General features: G+C 38.9%; 1 protein-coding gene across 3 annotated transcripts in view; it reads right to left on the bottom strand.

Moving 5' to 3' along the window:
• AKT3 (AKT serine/threonine kinase 3) overlaps positions 1 to 25476 on the bottom strand; it is a 307958-nt gene extending 282482 nt beyond the window's left edge. For 2 of the 3 annotated variants that reach the window (XM_058701171.1, XM_058701174.1), the window contains exons 1-2: positions 25329 to 25474; positions 14486 to 14643 (exon numbers count right to left, since the gene is read on the bottom strand). In XM_058701171.1, coding sequence (XP_058557154.1) covers positions 14486 to 14531 — 46 coding nt within the window. In that variant the 5' untranslated portion in view covers positions 14532 to 14643; positions 25329 to 25474. Of the gene's footprint in view, positions 1 to 14485; positions 14644 to 25328 lie in introns of all 3 variants that reach the window. The other variant, XM_058701173.1, reaches the window with a different exon arrangement.
• Between the last annotated feature and the right edge of the window lie 402 nt (positions 25477 to 25878).

Here is a 25878-nt window from a genome sequence, read left to right as displayed (position 1 = left end):
TCACTAAAAGCAAGTTAGATCAAATTGGTCATTTTTTCAAATTTTCTGAGTGACCATGTTGCAAGGGTGTAGACAAATCTCTAAGACATACTGTTAAGTGATTATGATGTCATTTACGCAAAGTGAGATAAAAGATCCAAATGTTTATACAGAATAAAGTGTAAAAGTCTCATTTCTTTAATTATCCCTCTTCCTGTCCCCCATCTAATCTCTTGAATTCCAACCTCCTGACAAGAGACAAATACTACCTATAGTTTGACATGTATCTTTCTCATTCTTGCCTGTTTTCAGAAAAATGCTGGCTTTATAGCAGGACATCACACTTGACGGCGGTTATTTCTAAGAAGGAAATTGGGAGTGGAGGAACCATATCATACTCTATTACATACTGCTTGGACCTTTTACAAGAGGAACTAACGTATTATGTAGATAATACAAATTGTTTTAATCATAACGATGCTCGAAGAAAACAGGGCAAGAGTATCTAAGTGTGACCTCAATGGACTCCTCGGAAGGGAAAAGTCTGATATACTAAACTATATAACAATTAAAAACTTATACGTGACAAAACCATAGAGTTACAAGATATACTCAAACCAGGAAAATATTTGTAACAACAAATTGATAAATAAAATAATGGTATTCTGAATACATAAAAAGCTCTTACAAATAATAAGAACATATCAAATTTATAAAATTGACTAAAGACATAAGCCTCATAGGGGCACCTGGGTGGCTCAGTCAGTTGGGCGTCCGACTTTGGTTCAGGTCATATTCTCACAGTCCGTGGTTTGAGCCCCACGTCAGGCTCTGTGCTGACAGTTCAGAGCCTGGAGCCTGCTTTGGATTCTGTGTCTCCCTCTCTCTGGCCCTCCCCCTCTCATGCTCTGTCTCACTCTCTCTCTCTCAAAAATAAACGTTAAAAAAAAAATTTTAATAAAGAAGACATAAGCCTCCTACCATAAAATTGATTAAGGATAAGAAACAAGTAATTCATTTGAAGAAAAAATGGCTAAAAGCATTAACAACAAAGTTAAGCCTCAGCGTAACAAATAAATGCAAAATAAAACAGCAATATGATGGCTAAAATTAAAAAGATAATACAAGTGATAATTATGGCAAGAGAAAGCAGAAACTTTTACATACTAGTGATAGGAATGAAAATTGGTAACATGTGGACAACAAATTGGCATATGTAAATGGTCTGCATAAACAAAACATAATAAAAGTTCCTTTAAAAGTTAAAACTAAAGAGGTGCCTGGGTGGCTGTCCGTTAAGTGTCCGACTCTTGGTTTCAGCTGAGGTCATGATCTCAGGGTTTGCTGAATTCAAGCCCAGAGTCAGGCTCTGCACTGACAGTGCAGAGCCTGCTTGAGATTGTCTTTCTCTCTCTCTCTCTCTCTCTCTCCCCTGCTAATACACTTGCAAACTTTCTCTCTCTCTCTCTCTCTCTCTCTCTCTCTCTCTCTAGTAAGTAAATAAAAACTTTAAAAAAAATTAAAACTGAAAAAACCAGCTGTGGCCTTGGAGGGCAATCACGGCCCTCCCGTGCCGTGCTGTGGGGAACAGTCCTGCTGTGCTCTTCGCTGCACTGACCACACCTGCGGTATTAGGTTCACTCTGGCGACCACATTTTAAGAAAGACATTGACAAACTGAGATATTTCCACAGCAGGACACCAAAATTATGTGTGAGGGCTAGAAACATGTCATACAATGAACAAGTTAAAAGAAAAGAACAGTTTGCTTAAAAACATTTTAGGAAAGGTGTCACAGCAATCCTGAAATATTGGAAGGCCTGTCTCACGGAAAACAGAACTTGTTCTAGATTGCTCAGGAGGGCAAAACAAAGACCCCTACTACTCACAGCTGTTAAATAATCAAACAGTTACGTCCTATACAGTGAGATTTTAGTTACCCACAATATCGGAGATCAATGATCCATCAGCAACGCAGTACCAAAGATTCTTCCAAGCCGGAAAAGTTACGTGTCATGAACTCAGAAGTACTTGGTGGTTCTAAGAGTAAAATATGGATAAGTGTTCCAGAACTATGACCACTACTCTGTTCTCACTTACCTGATTTAGGCGTCTTATATGCTAAACCATTCTGGGACTATCAGAGTCCTGTGCATAGAACATTCAGTCAGTTCTAGCAACTCCTACCCTATTAGCTCCATTTTCCTACAAACAACTTGACAGATATACAACCTGATCTAGAATGCCAGCCCCGCCCTTACCAAAACCCTATTCTAGATTATAGGCTGCTTTCATAATTGTGATCTATTTTGTGTTCCCTGACTTGCCCCAGCTGTCCCAATTCTAGTTCCTTGCCCTGCAATCTGTGACACACTGTTACTGGACCTTTTCTTATTTAAATGTATTTATTTATTTTAAGAGAGAGAGAGAGCGCACAGGGGAGGAGCAGAGAGAGAGAGAGAGAGAGAGAGAGAGAGAGAGAGAGAGAATCCCAAGTGGGCTCCACACTGTCAGTGCAGAGTCCAACATGGGGCCCGAACTCACAAACCATGAGATCATGACCTGATCCAAAACCAAGAGTCGAACACTTAACCAACTGAGCCACCCAGGTGCCCCAGCTACTGGAACTTCTAAAAACTGTTTTCTTCCTCATTCACTCAAAGACTAAGAGCCTCCTACATTCAAAGTACTCGCAGAACCGATATGCAAAATGTAGTTGTATTAGACACAGTTCCTGCCCTCAGGGGAGTTGACAACAAAGAGAAATAAAGGGTCTATGTGATAACTAGTCAATATAAAGCCACAAGGGAGCAAAGTGATGTAATACACAGACAAGAGAAATCATTCCAACTTTGTAAGACTGTGATCTGGGAAAAAACTGAGATTATATTAGAATTTATATTTGAAATACTTAGAACATTTTTATTGACAAGGATGCAGGGGGAAAAAAGTAGAAAAACTGGCGTTAAGCATCAACATACATAAAAGAAAGCACACTGGTATGTGCACGGTTAGTCATACCAGTAAGATAACGCAATTGATTACAGAATGTGAACAGATAATTAAAGAAAGTTTATCCATGTCAAAGAATATAAAAACAGTTTCTCCAAGGAGGTAACACAGTAAATTCTAGAGATACAACTTCCCTGTAGTCCCCACTGGGACACAGAGAGGTAAGTGATACCACTCAAATGGCATAAGGATTCCACCAGATGTAAGATACTCCCCTTTTTCCATTCTCACAGGGTTTTAAACTCTCCTCCTGTGCAACAGTTCTGAGCCCCTCTCTCAGCACATACTAATAACAGACTTTTTAAAAAAGAACTCCAAAACACGTCTGAGTGTCAAGAAAGAAACAAAAGATGAAGCATCATAAAATTGGCAATAAAGAAATTTCAGCTACTGGTCCGGGCTAAGCCCCTAACTCAAAAAATGACTTGTTTTCTGTAAAGATAAATGGATATAAGACTAGGTGACTTCTAAAGTCTTTTCTATTTTAAAATTCTATAAATTCGGTTGGGAAAAAAAGGTTTAGCTATGTTTCCAGGTGTCTGGAACCCAGCTGGTTGAAACCATCAGTTTCTGAGGTGCCTAGGTGGCTCAGTTGGTTAAAGTCCAACTCTTGATTTCAGCTCAGATCATGATCTCACAGTACGTGAGTTCAAGCCCTATATCAGGCTCTGTGCTGACAGTGTGGAGCCTGCTTGAGATGCTCTCTCTCCCTCTCTCTCTCTGCCCCTCCCCTGCTCGTGCTCTCTCTCTCAAAATAAATAAAACTTAAAAAAATTTTTTTTTAATTCAAAAACAGAAATCATCAGTTTCCTCAAATATCAATGTAGATGAAATTTCTACTCCACATAATTTGTTATGAGCAGTAACAAAACTAAGTGAATGGTAAAACTTTAACAAATTTGTATATCCACACATTAAAGCATATATACCTATCAGAGTTCCACTTCCAGTAGTTATAGGGTGACTTAGACTAATTTTGCCATACATAAAATTATAAACTCTGTATAAAATATAGAAAACAACTATTCCAGAGAACAGCATAGAAAATATTCTTTAGAAATAATGGCCAATGCAACTTCCCAAGTTTGGTAAAAACATAAATTTATAGATGAAAAACAACAAAAATCCAGTAAATCCAAAATAGGATACATACAAAGAAAACACCTAGGCACATCATCAAAGTGCTGAAATCAAGGCTAGGAAAATCTCACAGGTAGTCACAGAAAATGATATGTTGTATACAGGTAACAACACAACGTAATAGCTGACTTATCAGAAACAAGGGAAAGTAGAAAAAATGAAAGGATATCTTTAAAGTGAGGAAAGAAACAAACTCACAAATTATAATTCTATATACGATAAAAAAAATCCTTCAAAAATAAAACAAATGAAAATATTTTAAAAAAATTTTTTTTAATGTTTATTTATTTTTGAGACAGAGAGATACAGAGCATGAATGGGGGAGGGTCAGAGAGAGAGGGAGACAGAGTCTGAAGCAGGCTCCAGGCTCTGAGCTGTCAGCACAGAGCCCGAAGCAGGGCTCGAACTCACAGACTGTGAAATCATGACCTGAGCCAAAGTCGGAAGCTCAACCGACTGAGCCACCCAGGTGCCCTGAAAATATTTTAAAATAAACAAAAATATGAGTGTACTGGTCACCAACAGATTTGCTCTAAAAGAAATGCTGAAGAAAGCTCTTCAAGCTAAAGGAAAATAATATCCGACAGAAACTCAAATCTATAGAAAGAAAGAAACACTGCAAATCAAGTACATATAAAAGACTATATCTATCCTGCTCTTCTTTAAAAGACATAAAAAGGGCATAAAACAAAAATTCAAACATTGTATCACATGGTTTACAACATATTTATATCTGCTATATATGAGATACAGCAGCACAAGGCACTCAGAGGAGAGGTAAATGTAACTACAGTATTTCAAGAGTGTTCTATTTTACATAATGCAGTAAAATATTAACCCAGTATATAATGTGATAAATTAGGAATGCATATTATAATCCCAACAGCAGGGTTTCTCAACCTCAGCACTAGTGACATTTTGGAGTAGAAGATTTTCTGTTTGGGGAAAACTGTCCTATACATTACAGAACACTTAGCAACATCCCTGGCCTCTACCTACTAGATGCCAATAGCACACCCACCCCAAGTCATGACAACCAAAAATGTCTCCAGACATTGTCAAATGTCCCCAGCGGAGTAAAATAACCCTGGCTGAAAACCACTGCCCTACAATAACCATTAAGTAATGTAAGATTACAGAGAAGTTCAGTTTTTTCCATTATGGCCCACCTAACAAGCCTTTTTAGTCTTTTTTTTTTCCCTAACCGCTCTAGCCTCCCACATGAAATTTTAATACCACAGATATGCTGTATATGTTTATATAATGTGTCCCACTTGAAAGGCACAAATGACTATAAATATCTGAGTTTTTTGCACCCTCCCCCAGAACCAATGATTACCCCCTTGGGGGAGATATCCTCCCCTCCACTGAGAATGCACACTGACAGAGGGATTTAGATGAAATACTAAAAAAATTCCATCAACCCAATAGAAGGCAAAAATATACCTATATATGAACAGAGAAAAAAATTTTTAAATAGGACAAATAGAGAATAAATAAAAAAACAGTAGACCTAAATTCAATCATATCAATAATTACATTAACAAATATGTATGGTCTAAATACCCCCAATTAAAAGGTAAAGACTGTCAAATGAGATAAAGAGGAAAAAAAAAAAAAAAAAAAAAAAAAAAACCAGAACCAGACCTAAAACTATGCTATCTACAAGATAGATGGTTTAAATATAACACACAGATAAGCTAAATGTAAAATAACATTTTAAAAAGATAGAAGATGTAAACTTTAATCAGAAAAGTCTGTAGTGGTTATATTAATATCAGACACACTGAATTTCAAGACAGAAAAAGATGGACATTTCATAAGGATAAAAGATGCAATATATCCAGAAGATGATACAAATCTGGATGCATCTAACAACAGAGCTTCAAAATATATAAAGCAAAATAGAATAAAGAAACAGAGAAATTCACATAATTGGGAGATTTTACTTCTCTCTCAGTAATTGATAGAACTAAAGAAAAAAATCAGTAAAGTTACAGAAGATATGACTCACCATCACCCATCCTGACCAGACATTTATAAAAAAAAAAAAAAAAACTACACCCACAACAGCAGAAAAATCAAGATAGACCATATGGTGGACCATAAAAAAATTTTTTTAAATAACAAGAAATTCCAGATGACTGAAACTTTTTTTATAGAATATCTTCTGTAAATACAATCAAACATTAAACTCAAATCAAAACACTAATGTATCTAAAAACCCCTATATATTTGTAAATTAAGCAGCCTTCTTCTAAATAACCCATGGTTCAAAGAACAAATCCCAAGGGAAGTTAGAAAACATTTTACATTAAATAACAATGAAAACACATTTCATCAAAACTTGTAGGACAAAACTAAGCTGTGATGTAAGATAAATCCAGGGGTGCCTGGGTGGCTCAGTCGGTTAAGCCTCCGACTTCAGGTCAGGTCACGATCTCATCAGGTCACGATCTCGTGGTCCGTGAGTTTGAGCCCCACGTCGGGCTCTGGGCTGATGGCTCGGAGCCTGGAGCCTGTTTCCCATTCCGTGTCTCCCTCTCTCTCTGTCCCTCCCCCATTCATGCTCTGTCTCTCTCTGTCTCAAAAATAAATAAACGTTAAAAAAAAAATTAAAAAAAGATAAACCCATAGATTTAAGTGCTTATATTTTTTAAAAAAAGAAAGATTTAAAACCAATGACATACTATTTTACCTTAAGAAGCCAGAAAAAAAGACAAGTAAATTAAAATAATAATGAGCAAAAGCAGTAAAATAGAAAAGGTCAAAGAAAACAAAGCAAAAAGTTGGCTCCTTGAAAAGATCAATAAAATGTATAAACTCCTAGTAAAACTGATCAAAGGAAAAAAAAATGAGAGGGAGAACACAATTTACCAACAGCAGAATTTAATAGGGGATTATAATTACAAATCCCGCAGACACTTAAAGAATAAGGGAATATTAAGAACAACTTTATTCCAAATATATCAACAACTTAGATTAAATGGAAAAATTCCTAAGAAATCACAATTTTCCCAAAGTGACACAAAATGAAACAAAAAATCTAAATAGTCCTATGCCTATTAATGAAATTGTATTTATTATCAGAAACCTCACCAAAAAAGCCCCAACCCAAATGGCTTCACTGATGCATTTTACCAAACATGTTAAGTTAGGAATAAATAAACCCTATCTTATGCAAATTCCTTCAAAAATTGAGAAGGAATACTTCCCAACCTATTTTATGAGTCCAGCATAGCCATCAAACTAAAACATGAAATGAAAATTATAGACCAATATAAATGCAAAAAAACCCCACAATCCTTGATAAGGTACATCAAAACTGGTAAATCAAATATAACACATCAGGACCAAATGGGACATATTCCAACCGTTAAAGTAATACACCATATTAACACAATACAGGGAAAAGTCAAATAGTCATTTCAATAGATGTGGGAAAACTTTTTGAAAAAAGTGAACACCCACTCATGATAAAAACTCTCAGCAAAACAGGACAAGAAAGGAACTTTCTCAATCTGATTAAAGGCAGCAATAGAAAGCCCACAACAACTACAATAGTGATCATCACATAATATGATGATGGTGGTGGTAAAATAACATGAGAAATAAGACCAAAAGTCCACTCTCACCACTTTTACTCAAAATTGTGCTGGAATTCCTAACCAGTGAAATGATCAGAAAAAATAACTGAAGACATAAAGATTGCAAAGGAAGAAGCAGAACTGTGACTCTTTGCAGATGACTTGACCACGCAGAAAACTGTAGAGGTAACTAACTTGAACAAGTGAATTTACACAAGTCAATACACAAAACAACTGCTGATGGGGAAGGATAAGTATCCCTATCTAGCATAAGATAGGGAGTAGTGTGAGTGTGTGCGTACATAACAGCAGCTCTACAATTCTACAGCTCTAGAATGCATATGAAAGCTTATCATTTGATGGTTCTCTCCATGGTTTACTTGATAAACATTTTCAAAACCAATGTATTCAAATAATAAAATAAGACGAAGAAAATAAGATAAATAAGAAAATAAAATAAAATTCACGTTATTGTAAATACATTAAATCTCAGAGTCCCAATGTCATTAGAAAATAAACTTGGGACGACTGGGTGGCTCAGTCAGTTAAGCATCTGACTTTGGCTCAGGTCATGATCTCAAGGTTCATGGGTTCCAGCCCGCATCAGGCTCTGTACTGATTGCTCAGAGCCTGGAGCCTGCTTCAGATTCTGTGTCTCCCTCTCTCTCTGCCCACTCCTCCCCTCCCCCCCACCCCCCACTCACGGTCTGTCTGTCTCTCTCTCTCTCTCTCTCTCTCTCAGTAATAAACATTAAAAAAAAATTTTTTTAAGAAAATAAATTTAATTTTGTCATGTTTATTCCCCACTTGTAACGTTAATAGTCAAGTGAGCTTCTCTAAACTATCATGTGATTTATACAGTGGCTACCACAGCTCTCCACATTCTATGGAAAATGCTTGCTTCTGCGTAGTAAACAAAATCATACGGTTGTTTTCTATTTCTATAAGCACTTGATCATTTATTTAAAACTCACTTTGTGAATAAAACAGAAGCAAAAGATACTTGTACAAGTACATACAAAGTTAAGGAAAAAGCCCTTGGACTTGGATGAGAACCCCAAAAACTGTGATTCTGTTTTCTAGAACAGCTTATAATTGACTAGCTCACAATAATCTCATGTTAACACATAGCCCAGCTTACAATCTTCGCGTTACTAAAACATTCTGCATAGTGGCATTAAGCTATTTTGACAGAAAACTCATAGACTTATCAAGTTTAGCTTGGAATTACCAAATACTAACATTCCGGTTCACCTAAACAAATCAGTTCACAGAATACAAAACAAGTGTTATTCCAAGGACACAGTTCATGAAGATCCTTGAACTGGAAACTCTAAGTAGCAGGCAAACTAAGCCAAGGAGTGCTTTGAAAGCACAAACTGGTTACGTACACAGAACACAACCTGAAAGTTCAATCTGTTAGATATCAAAGCAACAAAAAGCCTAAGAAACTATCACATGCATGCAGCATTTTCATCAGTCAAATCTTTTGGTTTTTTTTTTAATTTTTTTTTAACATTTATTTATTTTTGAGACAGAGAGAGAGCATGAACAGGGGAGGGTCAGAGAAAGAAGGAGACACAGAATCTGAAACAGGCTCCAGGCTCTGAGCTGTCAACACAGAGCCCGACACGGGGCTCGAACCCACGGACCGTGAGATCATGACCTGAGCCGAAGTTGGACACCTAACCGACTGAGCCACCCAGGCGCCCCCATCAGTCAAATGCTTTTAATGATAAAACCACCTCTTAAATTTGTACCAATTTCAGAATTGTAAGACTGTGCATTGACCACCAATACATTACAGATTTTAACATGTTATCAAGGAACTGGCTCTCCACCTTTAGAAGAGACTACTTACCTTCTTAGGAAACAGTACTATTATGCAAACGGAATTTTATAAATTACAATTAGCCCTGGTTAATGCTATTGCAACCTACTTAATTCAATAATTTAGACCTTTTAAGCTGGTTAAATTTCCCACTTTATTAATGCAATACCTTTCTTCACAGCAACTATTAGCCCTCACTGTAACAGGACAAACTTAGAGTAAAACTTTTGACATCAGGTTTGGAGACTGGCAGTACAGACAGGCTGGTCTGTGAACAGCCTCTGGTCACTTCTCTCTTGTGAAGGAGAGAGTCTAAGAAGTGTTTAACACGTCTGCAGGTATCTCCTAAGCTGATGTGCTCTCCCAGGACCATCAAGTAGGAAAATGTAGACGGTACTTTACTCCACGTGTGCTACATGACGTTTCCTTTACTGTCATTTCTAACACCAACAATACTACATCAATGTGTTATCTCAATTAATATTTACCATTCTGTAATTGCTCCAGAAAAGTACAGGAAAAAAAGGTTTCAATGTTGATATATCACCAATAACCGAAGTTAGGAAAGTATCTGCCCCACACAGTATCATTAATTATTTTTAAGTCTGTTTTTTCCTTCTCCAGGATGCTATTTAATGATGAACAACTTATTTACATCAAAAGTACAAATGAAATGAGATTATATCTAGATAGGAGCTAACATGAACTGATTCATAAATGCAAGATTGAGAAAAAGGACTGATAGTCAAACTAAGGGTAACTGTGAATTTTTTATATCGATACTTTTATTAAAAGTTTACAAATATTCTGTACACATTAGCTCACAATGCTTACCAGCACACTGTGAGGTAAAGAAGGCAGACATTATATATTTATTCTAAAACAAGTACACCAGAGTTCAGGTGATGATAATCTACCTGCCCAGTGTAAAGAGGCAGAGACTACTACTACTCTTTAAGAAGAAATTCTTTGAGCCAAAATATGTCCAAACAGCAACAACAGACTAATGAAATTTGCCTGACTAAAACAGAAGATTATTCTTAAAATCATACTGAAAATCTCTAAAGGAATAAATTAAGAATAGTTCAGAGGAAAAAAATGCCCCATTTGGTTTCCCCTAATATTTCAACTAATGCTTGTAAGAGTCCAGTTAAAAGTACCATTACAAATCCTCATTCAGAGAATCTAGCCAGTCATAAGTACAGGGAAAATACATGAATTACAAAAACAGACAGAGGTCACTACCAGTAAACTCAGTCTTTCATTCACAAATAAACCAACAGGGATCATCAGATACCTGAGGAATACTAACACCACCAAGGAAAAAAAATAATAAACAAAATAAACAAACTGAAAAAGTTATTCAAAGCAGATAAAAAATTTAAAAATAGTCTCGTTGGTGTCCTTTGATTAAAAATCTGTAAAATAAGAGCGGGTGGCTATGAACTACAAAGAATTCCCAGAAATATAAAGTAATAGCTGAAATAAATAATTCAGTAAAGGGCTCAAAGAAAAAGTTGAGGAATCTTCCAGAACAAGGAGAGAAAACAAAGAAATTAAAGAAAAATTTTAAAACAGAGCACTGATATAGATGCTCTAAGGGAAAAAACCATAAAAGAATACAGAGAACACAGAAGGGAAAAAATAACACAAGAAATACAGAAGACTCCCCAGAATTAAACACATTTGTCTGCATATTCTAAGGGTCCACCAAATGCTTTACAGGTGAATTAAAAAGAACCACATCTTATCCTCCTTAAATTTTATAAAGCCAAGGATAAAGAGGCATGAACACAACAAACTTCAAGATGACAACAAACAGGTTACCTAGAAAGAAATTACTCCTATTAGTGTTAAGCCTCTTACCAGTAAAACTGGTTACCAAAAGGTAACGGAATGCAGCCTTCAAAACTCTGAAGGAAAATTGTTTCACAAGTGAATTCTATACCCAGCAAAGGTATGCACCAGGTGTAAAAGTGAAAAGCACATTTTCAAACACTGTGTTGACATATTCTTTCTGAAAGAAGTTCTTCAGGAAATTGAAAAAAGGAAAAAAAAAAAAAACTACTTCTAGAAAACCATAAAATAAATCCAAAACAGATAGGGGAAAGACAGGAGATCTAAGAAAGCACTGCACTTGTCCAGGAATGCAATTAAATAACATGCTACTAGCTGAGTATCACACCTAGAAAAAGGTCAGTTCACAATAGAATTTTGACAAATACCAGGATTAAAAAGCTGGATGACCACATGATACAAGGAAGACAGCAAAGCATACACTCTTTACCAATGGGAGGAAACGTGACAATTAGAAAATCCAGGAAAAACCATTATAGCCCAAACCAGAGGCCAAACCAAAGTGCGTCATGATCTTGAACACCAACAGAGTATGAGGCGATCATTTGCTCTCTATGGCTCCCATCACACGCACCCACCATACTGCTCTAGTTGGCAGCAGGTACTGTTTACTTATCACAATATCGATTACTGCTTCTCCGAATCAGCAAGTATAACTATTACAAACCCTGAAAATATAAAATAAACGTTCAGTTGCCACAAACTGGGAGGGGAATGTGGGAAATTCAGAGGAAAGATTGTGTAGGGTACTCCCAAAGTGGTCAGTTTAGAGATGATGTGTAAGTACTTTTTAGAATGAAGAGTGCACCTGTTGGAAGTTTAACCATGAGCCCACTCCCTCCCTTTAGGGAAGGAAGAGAACAGGTATTAACAAGTCAAATTCTTCATTTTTCATAAGGGCGATACACGAGATTATGTAAGACTACTCAAAAATAAAGCTTAGCATATTATATACAAAACTGGGATAATAATCACCAAAAAAAGTATAAAATACAAAAGGTCTACAATGGTTATCTCTGAGGAGAGAAACCCGTTGGAAGAGCAGATGACAGAAAAGACTTTTACTTATCATTTTATATCTTTGTGTACTATTAACCAAGGCAGGAAAAATGCTAAGAAATCCTGGTCCATTTTTTTCTTGCTTCTATGCCCCATGCACTTTAAACCGACCTTTTATCATGGTGTTTCAGGTAAGATGCAATTAACTAAACAAACTCAAGAACAACCCTAAATCTTTGACAACACGTGGTGCCGGCAATAATTTACACTTGTGTTCAAGCTCTCAAAACACATCCACATCCATCACCTCACTTAATCCTCAAAACAGATTTAATGGGAGCAGACATTAGAGGTGCATAAAGTATTACTCCAAAAGGTTCACGTGATTTGCCGTCCCCAAAAAACAAAGTAGGAAAGACAGTATAAATATAATAGACAAGTTAAAAAAACAAAGAAAAAGCACCTTCAGACAGCAGTGAAATCTGAAAATGTCTTCTAAATTTATAATATAACATACAATAAATTAAACTCAATCGTACAACAGTTGGCTGAAACCGTTTGATAGTTAAGCACACACTTACCGTATGAGCAGCAATCTCGTTCCCAGGTCACTGCCCAAGGGAAAAGGAAAACAAACCACACCAAGACATGATCTCCAATGTGCATAGCTGCCTTATGTGTAATAGCCCCAAACTAGAAATAGCTCAAATATCCATCAGCCAGTAAATAAATAGATTGTGGTACGTCCAGACTACAGAACATGCCTCAACAATAAAAAGGAACAAACTTGTGATGTACACAGCGATGTGGATGAATCGTTCAAGTATTATGCTACGTGAAAGTAACCAGACACAGAGGACCAGATGAGTGTACTTATAAGGAAGATTACAGTTGTAGCAGATTAGGGGTCCCAGGGCTCAGGAAAGAGGACGGACTGCAGAGCGGAAGAGGGGTGCTTTCGGAGTGACAGAGATGTTCAACGTCATGACTGCAGTGTTTGTTATGCTACTGCATGAATGTAGCAAAATTCATCCCCGTGTACACTTAAAATAGGGGAATTGTATTGGTATGGAAATTATAACTCAATAAGGATGAATTTTTAGAAATCAGTAATACATAATCCCATTTAACTACTGACAATGACTTTCCAAACATAGGTATTAACTACAGACCCGCAAAAAACATTGAAATCACTATTTAAAAGGTAACTTTTAATCAGGAAATAGATACAGTATACAGGAACTTAAAAGTCCTAAGAATGCAACAGTCCTCATACTACTCAATTTGGCCACGTGGATAAACAGTAGTTGCCTGGCAACGAGTCTACACTCTAGATTTCTTAATAAACACATTGACCACATTAAAAGGTGATCTCTTAGGAGATAAACTAAGCTTTACATTAAAGAGTTCTTCCTTTAAAGTAAAAATAATGTAAAAAGAATAATAATGCATTTGAATTATTTATCTAAAGTAGGAGCGAACAGCAAACAAGAAATACTAAAACTAGATCATGAAAAATAAAAATATGCAATTAAACATAAACACACACACGCAGAAACCCTTTCTTCAGTTGGTCTCTTACTTTAGGACTTTCCTCACCTAACTTACAGGGTTGTTGAAGCCAGAAGATTGTGGGTGAGCGCTTTCCCCTTTAACCCTAGAAGCCCTTCCCCTGCTTTCACCCAAACCGGCTTAATATAAATTTACATGTCTTTAAATGCATACAAGTTAGACACTTTTCTAGATTATTAAATCGTCCTACAGACATCTCTCTGGATTGCAGAGTTGCTGTGGACAGCACAGAAAAATCCAACAGGAACTTTCTGTAACATGCAAGCACACAACATCCCAGAGAGCCAAATGTTCAGAACTGTAGTAAGGATCAAAACCAGGAATTACTTAGAATCCCTACATAACAAGCAAATTCCTAACACATATGTTAAATATCATTTCTCTCTTCCTGGACGTAGTATGTCCGTTTACTTTGTTAACAGCGTCAGGAAAAATATCAACTTCCAGGACACCACCAACCATTCGCACACTTACCAACCACATTATGTGCAGCTTTGTTGAACACTTACCCCTCTTCTGAACCCAACCTTCTTTCACGATGGTGACATCGCTCATGATGGCTCCCCTCTGAGCCCCCAACTTGGAGAAATGGTACTTTGTGATATCAGCTTTGGGGTTTGGATTCTCTGCTGCTGCTGCCCTTCCCACTCTCTAGTGATGACTCAGCCTGGAAGGAAGTATTGAAGAAAGAATTTCTTTTTTTTCCATTCTTGCAACTCATACAGCAATAACAAACAACTAATTCTTTGTAAATGTCTTCAACTGGCCTGACCTCACATAAAAATCTAACTCCTCAAACTGGGGAACTTATTTATTAAATAGTTCTACCATGAACGTGCTTCCCTGGTCTTGTGACAGATTTCAAACGATAGTGAAACTTTTAACCTAAGAGGCTGTAGTAAAAAAATGCCTTCAGAAACCACTGACCCACCTATACAAATAACACAGAAAATCTGTTTGTGGGGCTGTGTGTCTGAAGTGAAAAGGGAAGAAAATGAAAGTGAAGTGGACTAAAAGTAAACTCTCGTGTACATCTAGTTTCAAAATCTCTGTAAATTTAGGAATATTTATGGCAAAGCAATTGTGAATGTTTTTAATTGTTATATTTTATGCAAAATACAACATGCTAAGAAACCAACACTTAGGTATGGTTGGTCTGTCTTGCTCCAAGAAATATTTTAGATTACAAAATTAGATTACAGTGAATTTTTAGATTGTGAATAAAATATTACAAATAATATATAATCAATTATTTTTAAAAGCAGACGAGGTGAAACACGGGGAACATGAAAGTGGAAAAAAGTACGGAGTATTTGAGATGTGTCAAGAACAAGTGCTTACGTCTATTACCCTTAGGTAAGCCTCACAGTAGCCCTAGGAGGGTACCATTAACTCCATTTCACAGAAGAGGAAACTGGGGCTCACGGAATTCAGCAGCTTGCCTGAATCCAACATAGCTCCTCAAGGATGGAGCCAATATGGCCGACTCCAGAGCCTGCAGAAACTATATTGCCTTAAGACAAAAAGAAGCCAGAGTAAAAGTCTACAGATCTGTAAAAGATGGGCCACAAATTTAGCAGAAAGCTTTCAGGAAGCAATGCAAATAAGGAAACACCATCGGTTTCAGTATTTACAGTATCCATGAATATTTTTAAAAAGAGAAAAAGAAGTTGCTTCAGAGGGAACACAATTTTTCCTGGAATAAAAATCTGAAATTTATCCCATGGGTCTTTATAAGATAGCTTGCAGTGTAACAAAGTCCTTAAAAATACTCTGATACATACACTAATGAGTTTTACTTATTGCCCCCTCAACCTAAAAGAGGAAAACGCCAAGATAAAGCTGAGTTAAAAATAGTTCCACAGAGGGGCACCGGGGGTGGCTCAGTCAGTTAAGATTCTGACACTTGATTTTGACTCATGTCATGATCTCACAGTTGGTGAGTTTGAGCCCAGAGTCAGGCTCTGTGCTGATAGTGCAGAGCCTGCTTGGGATTCTCTCTCTCCCTCCCTCTCTCTCTGCCTCTCCCCCTCTCAAAATAAATAAATAAGCTTAAAAATTATGTTTCCACAGAAAGGGACCAAAAACTGTGGTCCAGGTACACGAGCATTACATGGTCCAGAAACATAATTTTAGATAAATTTAGGCATAAATATTAGGTAACCAGAAAAATGGATAGATGGACTATATAACTATACTACTTTCTCAGACTGGGTTTTGATAAATAGTGCATAGCAGTAAGTTCAAGGTTAGACTCCCTCACTGGTACTGGACTGAATTACAACCCCTTTCCCAATGCAAATTAAGTGGAAAGCCTACTCCTTTCACAGTCAGGAATCAAGACTGAGTCAGGAATCAAACCCTGACAAAGTTTGTGTGGCTGAATAGAAAACCACCCCAACATGTGCCCTCAGCACCTACAGGTAAGGCCAAGACTGTCCCTGTAGTCATTGGATCTCATACTACAGAGAGTCCAAAGGGATATTAGAATCTGAGTGTATTTTGCCAAGATATGTTTGAAACAATGCTAAACGAAATTCCAAAAAAATTAAGAAAAAAAGATGAAAAGAGAAAAAAATTCTCTGGCCAAATAACTTTGGAAAATTCCACAAGCCATATCTTTCTCTTAAAACATCACTATTGGGGCACCTGGATGGTTCAGTCGGTTAAGTGCCCGACTTTGGCTCAGGTCATGAACTCACAGTCCCTGAGTTCGAGCCCCACATCAGGCTCTGTGCTGACAGCTCGGAGCCTGGAACCTGCTTCGGATTCTGTGTCTCCTCTCTCTGTCCTTCCCCCACTCACGCTCTGTCTCTCTCTCAAAAATAAACAAACATTAAAAAAAAATTAAAACATCACTATTAACATATTAAAGATATAAAGTATGTATAACCTTAATTATCTCAGCAAATCCTAAGTTTATTGAACACACAGGGCTCTTTTTTTTCTTTAGCAGCATGTACTGATATCCATGGGGGCAAACTTTGAGAAATGGCCACATCATTCAAGACAAGACACATTTCGCCACTAAAAAACGGGCCAAAAACAAAACAAAAACAAAAGCCTTCAGTAAAGAATCCAAACATCATTTTAATTTGATTTATGTAACTTTCTGAAAATTGGCTACATAATCCAGAACTGGATAACTGAAAAGGGTTAGTTCTTTATACTACATAAATAATTACAAAAAAATTAAATATTGGGAGCACTAGTGCAAAACGATGACTTTAGAAGAGCTGCACTACAGACCTTCTCTTTGGCAATACTTGTAGCAAGGGGCCTCATATCTGTTGAAGCCATTCTTGGTTTCTGACTGCAAAATGATATAATTTGGGTTAAAAACAAAACAAAACAAAAAACCCTCCTATCTCAATATTCTTGGAATTGGAAACAGAAGAGATCAGGGGTCAGAAGAGATCAGAGGTCAACATTCAATAATAACCAAAAAATAATACATATCCACTAAACATATATAAAACATATCCCTTTCCATTAAAATAATCTGCATCACAACACCCTTGCAAAGAACACTAAAAAACAAAAGTATTTTCAAAATTCATTGCACTTTTTAAGTTGACATTTCATTGTTGGGAGTTCAAAGCAGGAAAGGACCTTCATTTTATAGTTGAGGAAACAGAGTACAGATGGATGAAGCGACTTGCCCAAGGTCACACAGCTGCTTTCTGAGGGAATCAAGACACCAGAGAACCAGGCACATGTTCTTTCCACTAGCACTGCCCCTTCAGTACAAAACAATATATGGAAATATCCAGGTCAACCCAAATCAATGAATTTTGTTTTATAATGAAACTTTCAGAAAACTAGCTCTTTTGATAAAAATGTTTATCAGTGCTTATGCATTTCGATTAAACTGCTTAAATGTATGTAAATCGACAGGACAAAATTTATAATCGTCATCAGGACCAGTAAACCCACATTATAGAAATGGCTTTATCCATTTGCATCTTAAAATGTTACCAAATTCTACCCATAATCGTAATATTCAGCCTTAAAGGTGCTCCTGGGACTCCAAGCTAAAATGACACATTCTATGAAAATAACTTAGAAGACATTCAAACGTCTACTACTCCAGAGTTACGACCAATAGACTAGAAATAAATGCTATCTCGTGTGCATAAACACAATGCTACTGACTCTTAAGCAGTAAACCATATTCTTTGATTTAATTTCCTTACAGTGGCAAGGCTCTTGCAACCAAGTCATCTAATTCTCGTGTTCCGTGTTGCCAAAAACATTATTCTGCAAAATGATGAGCAATGAGCTGGACATGAACTTCACCTCCTCCTACGGTCCCAACTTCTCCAGAACTGTGTTCTACCCAATGAGCTCTAAGAGACAAAATTTGGTTTCTTTTTCTTGTAAGCTTGTTGCACTAAATATTTCATTGCTGAATAATCTAATTTTGTCTATTCTTAAAAAAAAATCATACAAAATTCTTGGCAGATTCAATTTACAATTCACACAAAGCAGTTACACTAAAGGTACTTTTCATTCAAAACTATTTGCAAATTTGATAACTGCATTTGGATATCACTTCACAATTTACAAAACATTTTCACATCTTGTATCTCATTCAACAGCATTATTATTATTGAGTAAAGCAATCTGACAGTGCCTGGCACATAAGAGATGCTCAACAAATACAGGATGAATGAAAGAGTGCATGAATGAAAGAAAGAAGATACAGCTTTGCATAACTAATAAAGAACACACTAAGCAAACTAATATTGTAAGTCAACAGAGAGAATGGTATTAAGTCATCTTAAAAACAAACCTGAACTCAAATGTTATGGAATATAATTAAAATCACAAGAAATCCTCTTCCTTATTCACTAAAGTACGTTTGCTATAGACGTCCGCTAATTGTGAGGACTAGCACGTTTCTCCACATTCTTGGATACTTTTTGTTGAAATGAAGTCAAGTTTCAACTCCCAAACAATTAAGCATTAACACTGCCCCAAAATTATCTATTGTGGAAGGAAAAAAGAGAAAGAATGGCATATTCTCTTAATGATATTTATAACAACTTTTAAAAGATACTGGTTTACTTATGGCAACACAACATTCAGTCTTAAACAATAATTAACCTTAAAAGATACTGGTTTACTTATGGCAACACAACATTCAGTCTTAAACAATAATTAAACTTCTTCAAACATCTTTTTAAAATATCACTCACGGGGCACCTGGGTGGCTCAGTCGATTAAGCGTCTAACTCTTGGTTTTGGCTCAGGTCACAATCTCACGGTTTCGTGAGTTCAAGCCCCACATCAGGCTCTGTGCTGACAGTGCTGAGCCTGCTTGGGATCCTCTATCCCTCTCTCTCTCTGCCCCTCCCCCACTTGAGGGGTCTCTGCCTCTCTCAAACTTAAAAACATAAATAAATAAAATGCCATTCAAGGAAAAAACATACAGCCTGCACACATTCAGTCAGTAAACAGGTACTGACTGCGTGCGCTGTGACAAGGACTGTACTGGGCATACAGGGAGGGAAGCAAAACAGAGAATTTAAAAATCTCTTCCACACAACAGTTTGTTATCAGAGTGCTTTCACATATATTACCCAATTTTGACTAAAAACAAATCTATGCAACAGCTATTCCACTACAATTGTGAGCCCAGGAAAACTGTGACCAATCAAAACCGAGGATGTTATTTCCTCGCTGTTACCATAACAAGATAAGTGACAGCACCAAGAGTGACTGCCTGCCATTCCAGTCTTCTTTCACTGTGGGACGCCTTCTACCAAGTAACCCAATGCCAAGTCTCAGAAGTATGGGTAACATCTGTGAATCGCTCCAACATTTTTTTCTGTTATCAAATTCTTTTTCAAAAGTCCAGGAGAGCACAAGGTTTTCCAATAAATTCAAAACTAAATATAACTGTGGCATCACAGAGGAAATTATAACAACAGAAGACTAGAAGGTTGACATAAAGTTAAAATGCACGCCAGCAATTTTATTCTTTACAAATTAGAACAAGATTCACAGGTTAATTCCTAAGTTTAAAGCCACAACACTACCTATAATACAACTTTCTCTAAACTATACTTGGCTATAACACTACGTAGGACGTACTTGCTCTGCACCGCAATTTTTTATATTCTTTAGATACGCCTAGCCAAACTGAATTAACGAAGGACATCTCACGTTCAAATTCAACAGAATATTACTACACTGAAATACAAATGATTGTCAAGGGTAATCATAGAACAATTCCATGCTATCTACTGATTTCAAGAAATAGGTGAAACTAACATACGCCATAATAAATTCATAAGATCATATCAAACTTTTAAAGGATTTCAAGGAAAGGAAAAATACTGAAATGGAAAGGAAATTCAAGGCAACCTGCTCTGCACTTCAAATAACTCTCAGCAGGTCTGTCCCACTTCAGAGTCATTATTCTGTTAAAAAAAACCGTATCATATGGGGAAAGCGAGCCACACAAACTATGTATCTTGGATCCTTTCCTCTCTGCAGAGTACAATAACAAACTTTGTGGATTTTCTTAAAACTCTATGTATAGATCCCTTCACTGTCTCACCCTAGAGAAAATACCTGAAGAAGCATCAGCAAGATTTCCAACTTTCACACAAAATTTCAGTTCTTTCAAAGTGCCAACTCTTAAAAATCAACTTCATCAACTTTTAAATATATACAGAAAAATGTAGAGCGTTTTCCCCTTCTTCCTTACCCCGGTTTCTCAGGCATCTGAATGCCATTTCAACCAACCCATCCATTACTGACCAAATAAAAAAGCAATTTGTGCTAGGTGCTGATTTAATATCCTGCTTTGAAACAACTAGGAAAATGCCCACTGGATTCCTTTGGTCCAGCTAACGCACAGAATAAGCTATTGACAAATGATCTGCCCACATTTCTTACATGAGGTGTGGCTTGTCATAGGTGAAGTCACGTATAATAGAACAGAAACAGATTGAGGGTTGCCACTGAAAGAATTTCAGTTTCATGGCTGGCCACACTTTTCCACTGCATATGTAAAAACGATCTAAGATCATACCCCATGGTATGGGATCCCATAACAAAGTTCATCACAATGGCTCATTAGAAAACACTGGGCAGGCCCAGAAACTGGGGTCCCTGTTCCCAACTCTGCCCCACCCAGGGTGATGCTATATGAGGTCCTTTAATTCTCTGTGCTTCCGTTTTCTTAGCCATAAAAATAAAAGTGTAGCATTAGATGAACATAAATAGCTTCACAGCTCTTCCAGAGCTACGAGTTAGGATTCTTCAAGTTCAAATCCACTGAGTATCCACCTGGCTTACAGATGGCATCTTAGGTAACACTATCATGATTATACACAGTTCCCGTCTTCAAAAGGCTCCTATGTAGCTGGGAAGATCAAACACCAAATTCCACTTAAACAAAAACTGCACTGAACTCCAATACTGGCAAAAGACCATCTTCCTCCCCATCCCATCCCCAGTCTCCCAAACAGAGTCAGAGCCTTTCGTAATTAACACAAGAGAGAAAATTCCTCACTTGAACATCTTCTAGAAATTTCTTCTGGTAAGTCATTTTACTTTTTCCTCGGAAGATTAGCAAAGTATACCCATTTACAAAATGTGAACTGGCTGCTGCTGGTGATGAATGAAAATCAAGACAATATTGAGAAGACAACCAAAAAGCAAATCTACAGCTCAAGAAACATATATTATCTATCAACAGCTATTTGACAATCACCTGACAAAGGAAATGTGTTTACGGTGCTATGGTATTATATGTAAACATCTGTGGCATTTAACCTGGCCTCTGACATAACCTATGCGAGAGAGAATGTTATGGATCATCGGTATACTTTGTTTTACTATATTAACATGATTTCAGTGGAAATTACTGTACTGTATGCGTTATCAAAGTTGAGTATGTCACCATGAAGTCTAAGGACAGGTACCAGCAACTTAGGGAAAAAATGAAGGAAAAAAGTGTTTCAGAATAAGGAGAGTTCAACTGAAATGGATTTTCATCATACCGGACTAGTATGTGTTTTCTCTTATGAAAACCACTTTCAAAAGTGTAGCAGGGGCTGTCGTGAAGCCTAAACAAGCAGACACATGGAACAGCACCCGGCACGTAGCAAGTTCTCACCAAGGCACCAGCAGCACTGACTCTAAACCTAACCTAACTCTATCTGTCATACGTGAAAGACTGTGATAAAGTTTTCAGTTAACATCACGTGACCCAGGGCTAACCTTCCAGGTGACTACAGAGAAGCGCACGCTGTCCGAAACCAGGATTTAGAAAAACAATGCACACTCCTGAAAACCTGGAGTCAAAAACTGACCAACTTGGAATGACTTACACATTCTAACACAAATCTACAAAAATTCATTATGTGCACTAACATATATTGAGAGAAACAAAACTGCAAGTCAAATTAAGACTGACTTGCTCAAAACAAATGAAATGGTTTACTTTTCTGTCCTGCCTCTTATCTTATTCAAATACAAAGTCTTGTAAATCAAATATTTTTTAATGCTTCAAACTTAATCACATTATACAGACAAGATCCTATCCAATCATGCTAAAAATCCAATTAACATGTCCTTAACAATAATTGCCTTATCTTCTCAAGGGCGAATTCTTGAACTGAAAAGTGTGAAGATTAAAGAAAGTGATAAAAGAAAGTGAAAAGAAAGTGATGAAAAGAAAGTGTAGTTATCTTTTCACAAAAATATGCAAAATTTAAGCCAACTGTAAACTTCCACAAAATCAATTTGTAAAACAGGTTCCTCTTTTTAAAAGAAACCCAAATAGTTGGAAATTTCCACTGAAATTTTTAAGAAATAAAATCCCTCATATGTTTAAATCAAAACCTAGGGCTTAAAAAAATCTTAAATCCCTACTTTGCACAAGACTCCATTATGCTAAGTACATTTGTCCTAGGATATGTTTAACCAAAACATGTTTAGATTTACAATGATTCTGAAAACAAATTCTCTTTCTAATGGTAGTAATCTTCTAAATGAAATGTAAATAAGAAAAGTTCATCATCAAACGAGCCCCCCTAGCAACACAGTTCACACTCTAATAGTTTGTTGGAGAAATGAATGAAATCTTATTTAAAATCTTTGACAGCTATAAAATTACATGGACCAAAAAGTCCAAAGCTGAACCCTCAAGTACCTTCACACACACAACTTAAACTAGGAGGCAATGTCAAACCAAAAATTTTTAAGTTGGAAAACAACTCACTAAAGTAACCATTACAGAAAGACTAAGTGTAGGGGCTAAAATGGATGCAAATAATAGTTTCCTAAGTTTTTGGGTTTTTTTTATAGGATTACTTTAGATATTTTTTAAATGCTGTAGGAAACTTTACTACTACAAACACATACCACAAACATACAACTGAAAACTGTAACTCTACATTCATCTAAATTCCAGTGTTGTCTCATTCATGTGATACATGCACTCCCTCACTTTAAAATTAGAAGCTCAAGCCAATTAAAGATATTGGGGTCAACCCTAGTGAGAAAAAAACAAAAAGCAGGTCTTCAAATACAGTGTCCTTGGTAAACTTGGAAAGTCAAGATCATGTGTTGGCAAAGGTAAAAAAAAAAAAAAAATCTACAGTCCTGATACAGATCGCCCAAATTATTGGGCATTCACCTTAGAAAGCTGGAAATTTACTCAAAATTGGATATCTTAGTAAGAAGTATTTTCATGTTTTAGACAAGCACTTCTTGAATGGGTGTGTGTTTTAGACAACCACCTCCTGGAATATTCACATTCATTTACACGTATTTTGCTATGATACTGAAGTTCTGAAAACAAACTTTCCTAAACCATGTTTACAGGACTCTTAAAGCTTTGGCTTTTCCAATTATTTCCTAACAACGTATAACCTAATTTAATGAGTTTCCACCAAAGTAAAAACCCAGGGGTTTTCTAGTAATTTACAGTCTACTAAAAGATATAAAATGACCATGCCTTACAAAATATGGAACACATACCTAGCTTGAAGACTTGAGGCAGTTAGCAAGATATTAACTGCCAAAAGTCATCATTTCACATCTTTTAGCTACAAGGTGAACTAATAAAGCATAAACACTTTATTGACAGTACTACTTAATCAATAATCAATATAGACACGTAGGTCTCGCTGTTGAATTTCTATTTGAAACGTCATCTATTACAAACTACTGGGCTCTCAACCAATTACCACACTGGTGAAATGAGTTGGGTTTTATTTTCATAACGTTCTCTTGATGCAAGAAATGGGAGCATCCTACCTACCCTACCCTCATGGTTAAGCCTTTCCTCAGCTTTCAGAAGATAAACAGTAAATATCGGTATTGAAGACCTGGCCCCAAAGAGACTCAATCCAGCCTAAACGAAGATCCCCGAGTAATCCCGAACAGGGAGTGACCCCCGCCTGGGAATCAGGGTGAGCACCGCGACCAGCCAGGCTTCAACTTTGGGCTCCGAGGGCCCAGCCAGCATCATGGCTGATGCAGACCGATGCGCAGGAGGAGGAGGTGGACGAGGAAGAGGCTGGTTTGTTTACTTGCAGCCAGAGCCGCCGCCGCCGCCGCCGCCGGCAGCGACAGCATCACTGGATCCGCCAAACCCAGCATCTTCCGCACATTTCTATTCTTAGCACACAACTCCCAAGCGGATTAAAACCCCACTACTATTAAAAACACAGACGAGCACGTTACCCACCTCCCACACACACCCCCACCTCCCCCTCAGGGCCGTCTCTTCCTGCGCGCCGGCAGCAGGGGAGGGTGGAGAGGAAGGAGACCCCGGGGGACGCCGGTGCATCCTCGCCCGCACCCCACCCCGCGCGCGCAGACAGCCCCCGCGCCGGGGAGCGCGGCAGACGGCCCCCTCCCCCCAACCCAAACACGCCGGCACGGGCGCTCCCCGCGTTATATAAGCCCGCCGCCCCCGCCCGGGCGGCGCCCCCTCCTCACGCCGCGCGGCCGGGGCCGGCAGGGAGCGGGCGCTGCGCAGGGACTGGAGGCGCCAGGGCCGGGGCAGCGCAGACGCGGCCGATACCGCTAGGCCGGGAACACCCTCCCCGGCCCCCCGCGCGCGCCGCCGCCCCCCAGCTTCCCCCGGAAAGTGAGGGGGTGCCGGTGTCAGCGGCGCCGGGCATCCCCCGGCCTCCCCACCCACACCCACACCCGAGCCTCTGGTGACCCGGCACCCGCCCACGCCCCCGGCGCGGTGACAACCCAGACGCCCCCGCCTCCCCCCCCCCCCCGCCCGAAGGAGGCCCGGGGCCGGGGGCCCGGAGAGAGCGGAGGCCAGGCGGGGAGGGGGCGAGCGGGGGGAGGGGGGGCGGTGGCTGTTACCTGCAAAGGCGGCGGCGGCGGCCCCGCAGCTGCTCGGGCGGCGGCGGAGGATGGAGCCGGGGGGGCGGGGGGAGGAGAGGGGGCGACTCGGGGGTCCCCCCTCCCTCCTCCTCCCCTCCTGTCCTCCCCCCACCCCGCAGAGCCTCTGGCCCCCCTGGAGCCCGGTGCGGCCGGCGGGAGGGCAGGCGAAGGCTGCAGGGGAGGGAGGAGGGAGCCGGCCGGGCCGGGCCGCGGAGCTGGAGCGGGAGGCGGCGGCGGCGGCGGCGGCGGCGGGAGGGGAGGGCGGAGGGAGGGCGGCGGCGGGGGGGAGGAGGAGGCGGAGACTCTACATGGGAATCGGATATCGGCTACAAATTCAATTCATCACCAGAAAACACCGCTCGGGCGGGGGCCGGGTCACGCCGGCTAGGCGGCGGCGGGCGGAGGCTCCGGGCCCTGGGGCGCGCCCGGCGCGGGTCGGGGGTCTGCGGCCTCCTCTCGGGGGCCGCGCCTCGCCCGGGGACCCCGCCGCCTCCCCGCCCCCTCCTTCCTCCCTCCCCGGCCGCCGCCG

Source organism: Neofelis nebulosa, chromosome 15, assembly GCF_028018385.1.
Source record: "Neofelis nebulosa isolate mNeoNeb1 chromosome 15, mNeoNeb1.pri, whole genome shotgun sequence".
In the NCBI taxonomy this organism is placed as follows: domain Eukaryota; kingdom Metazoa; phylum Chordata; class Mammalia; order Carnivora; family Felidae; genus Neofelis; species Neofelis nebulosa.
Note: the sequence above shows the minus strand (reverse complement) of the source record. Positions and strands in the feature narration are given on the sequence as shown.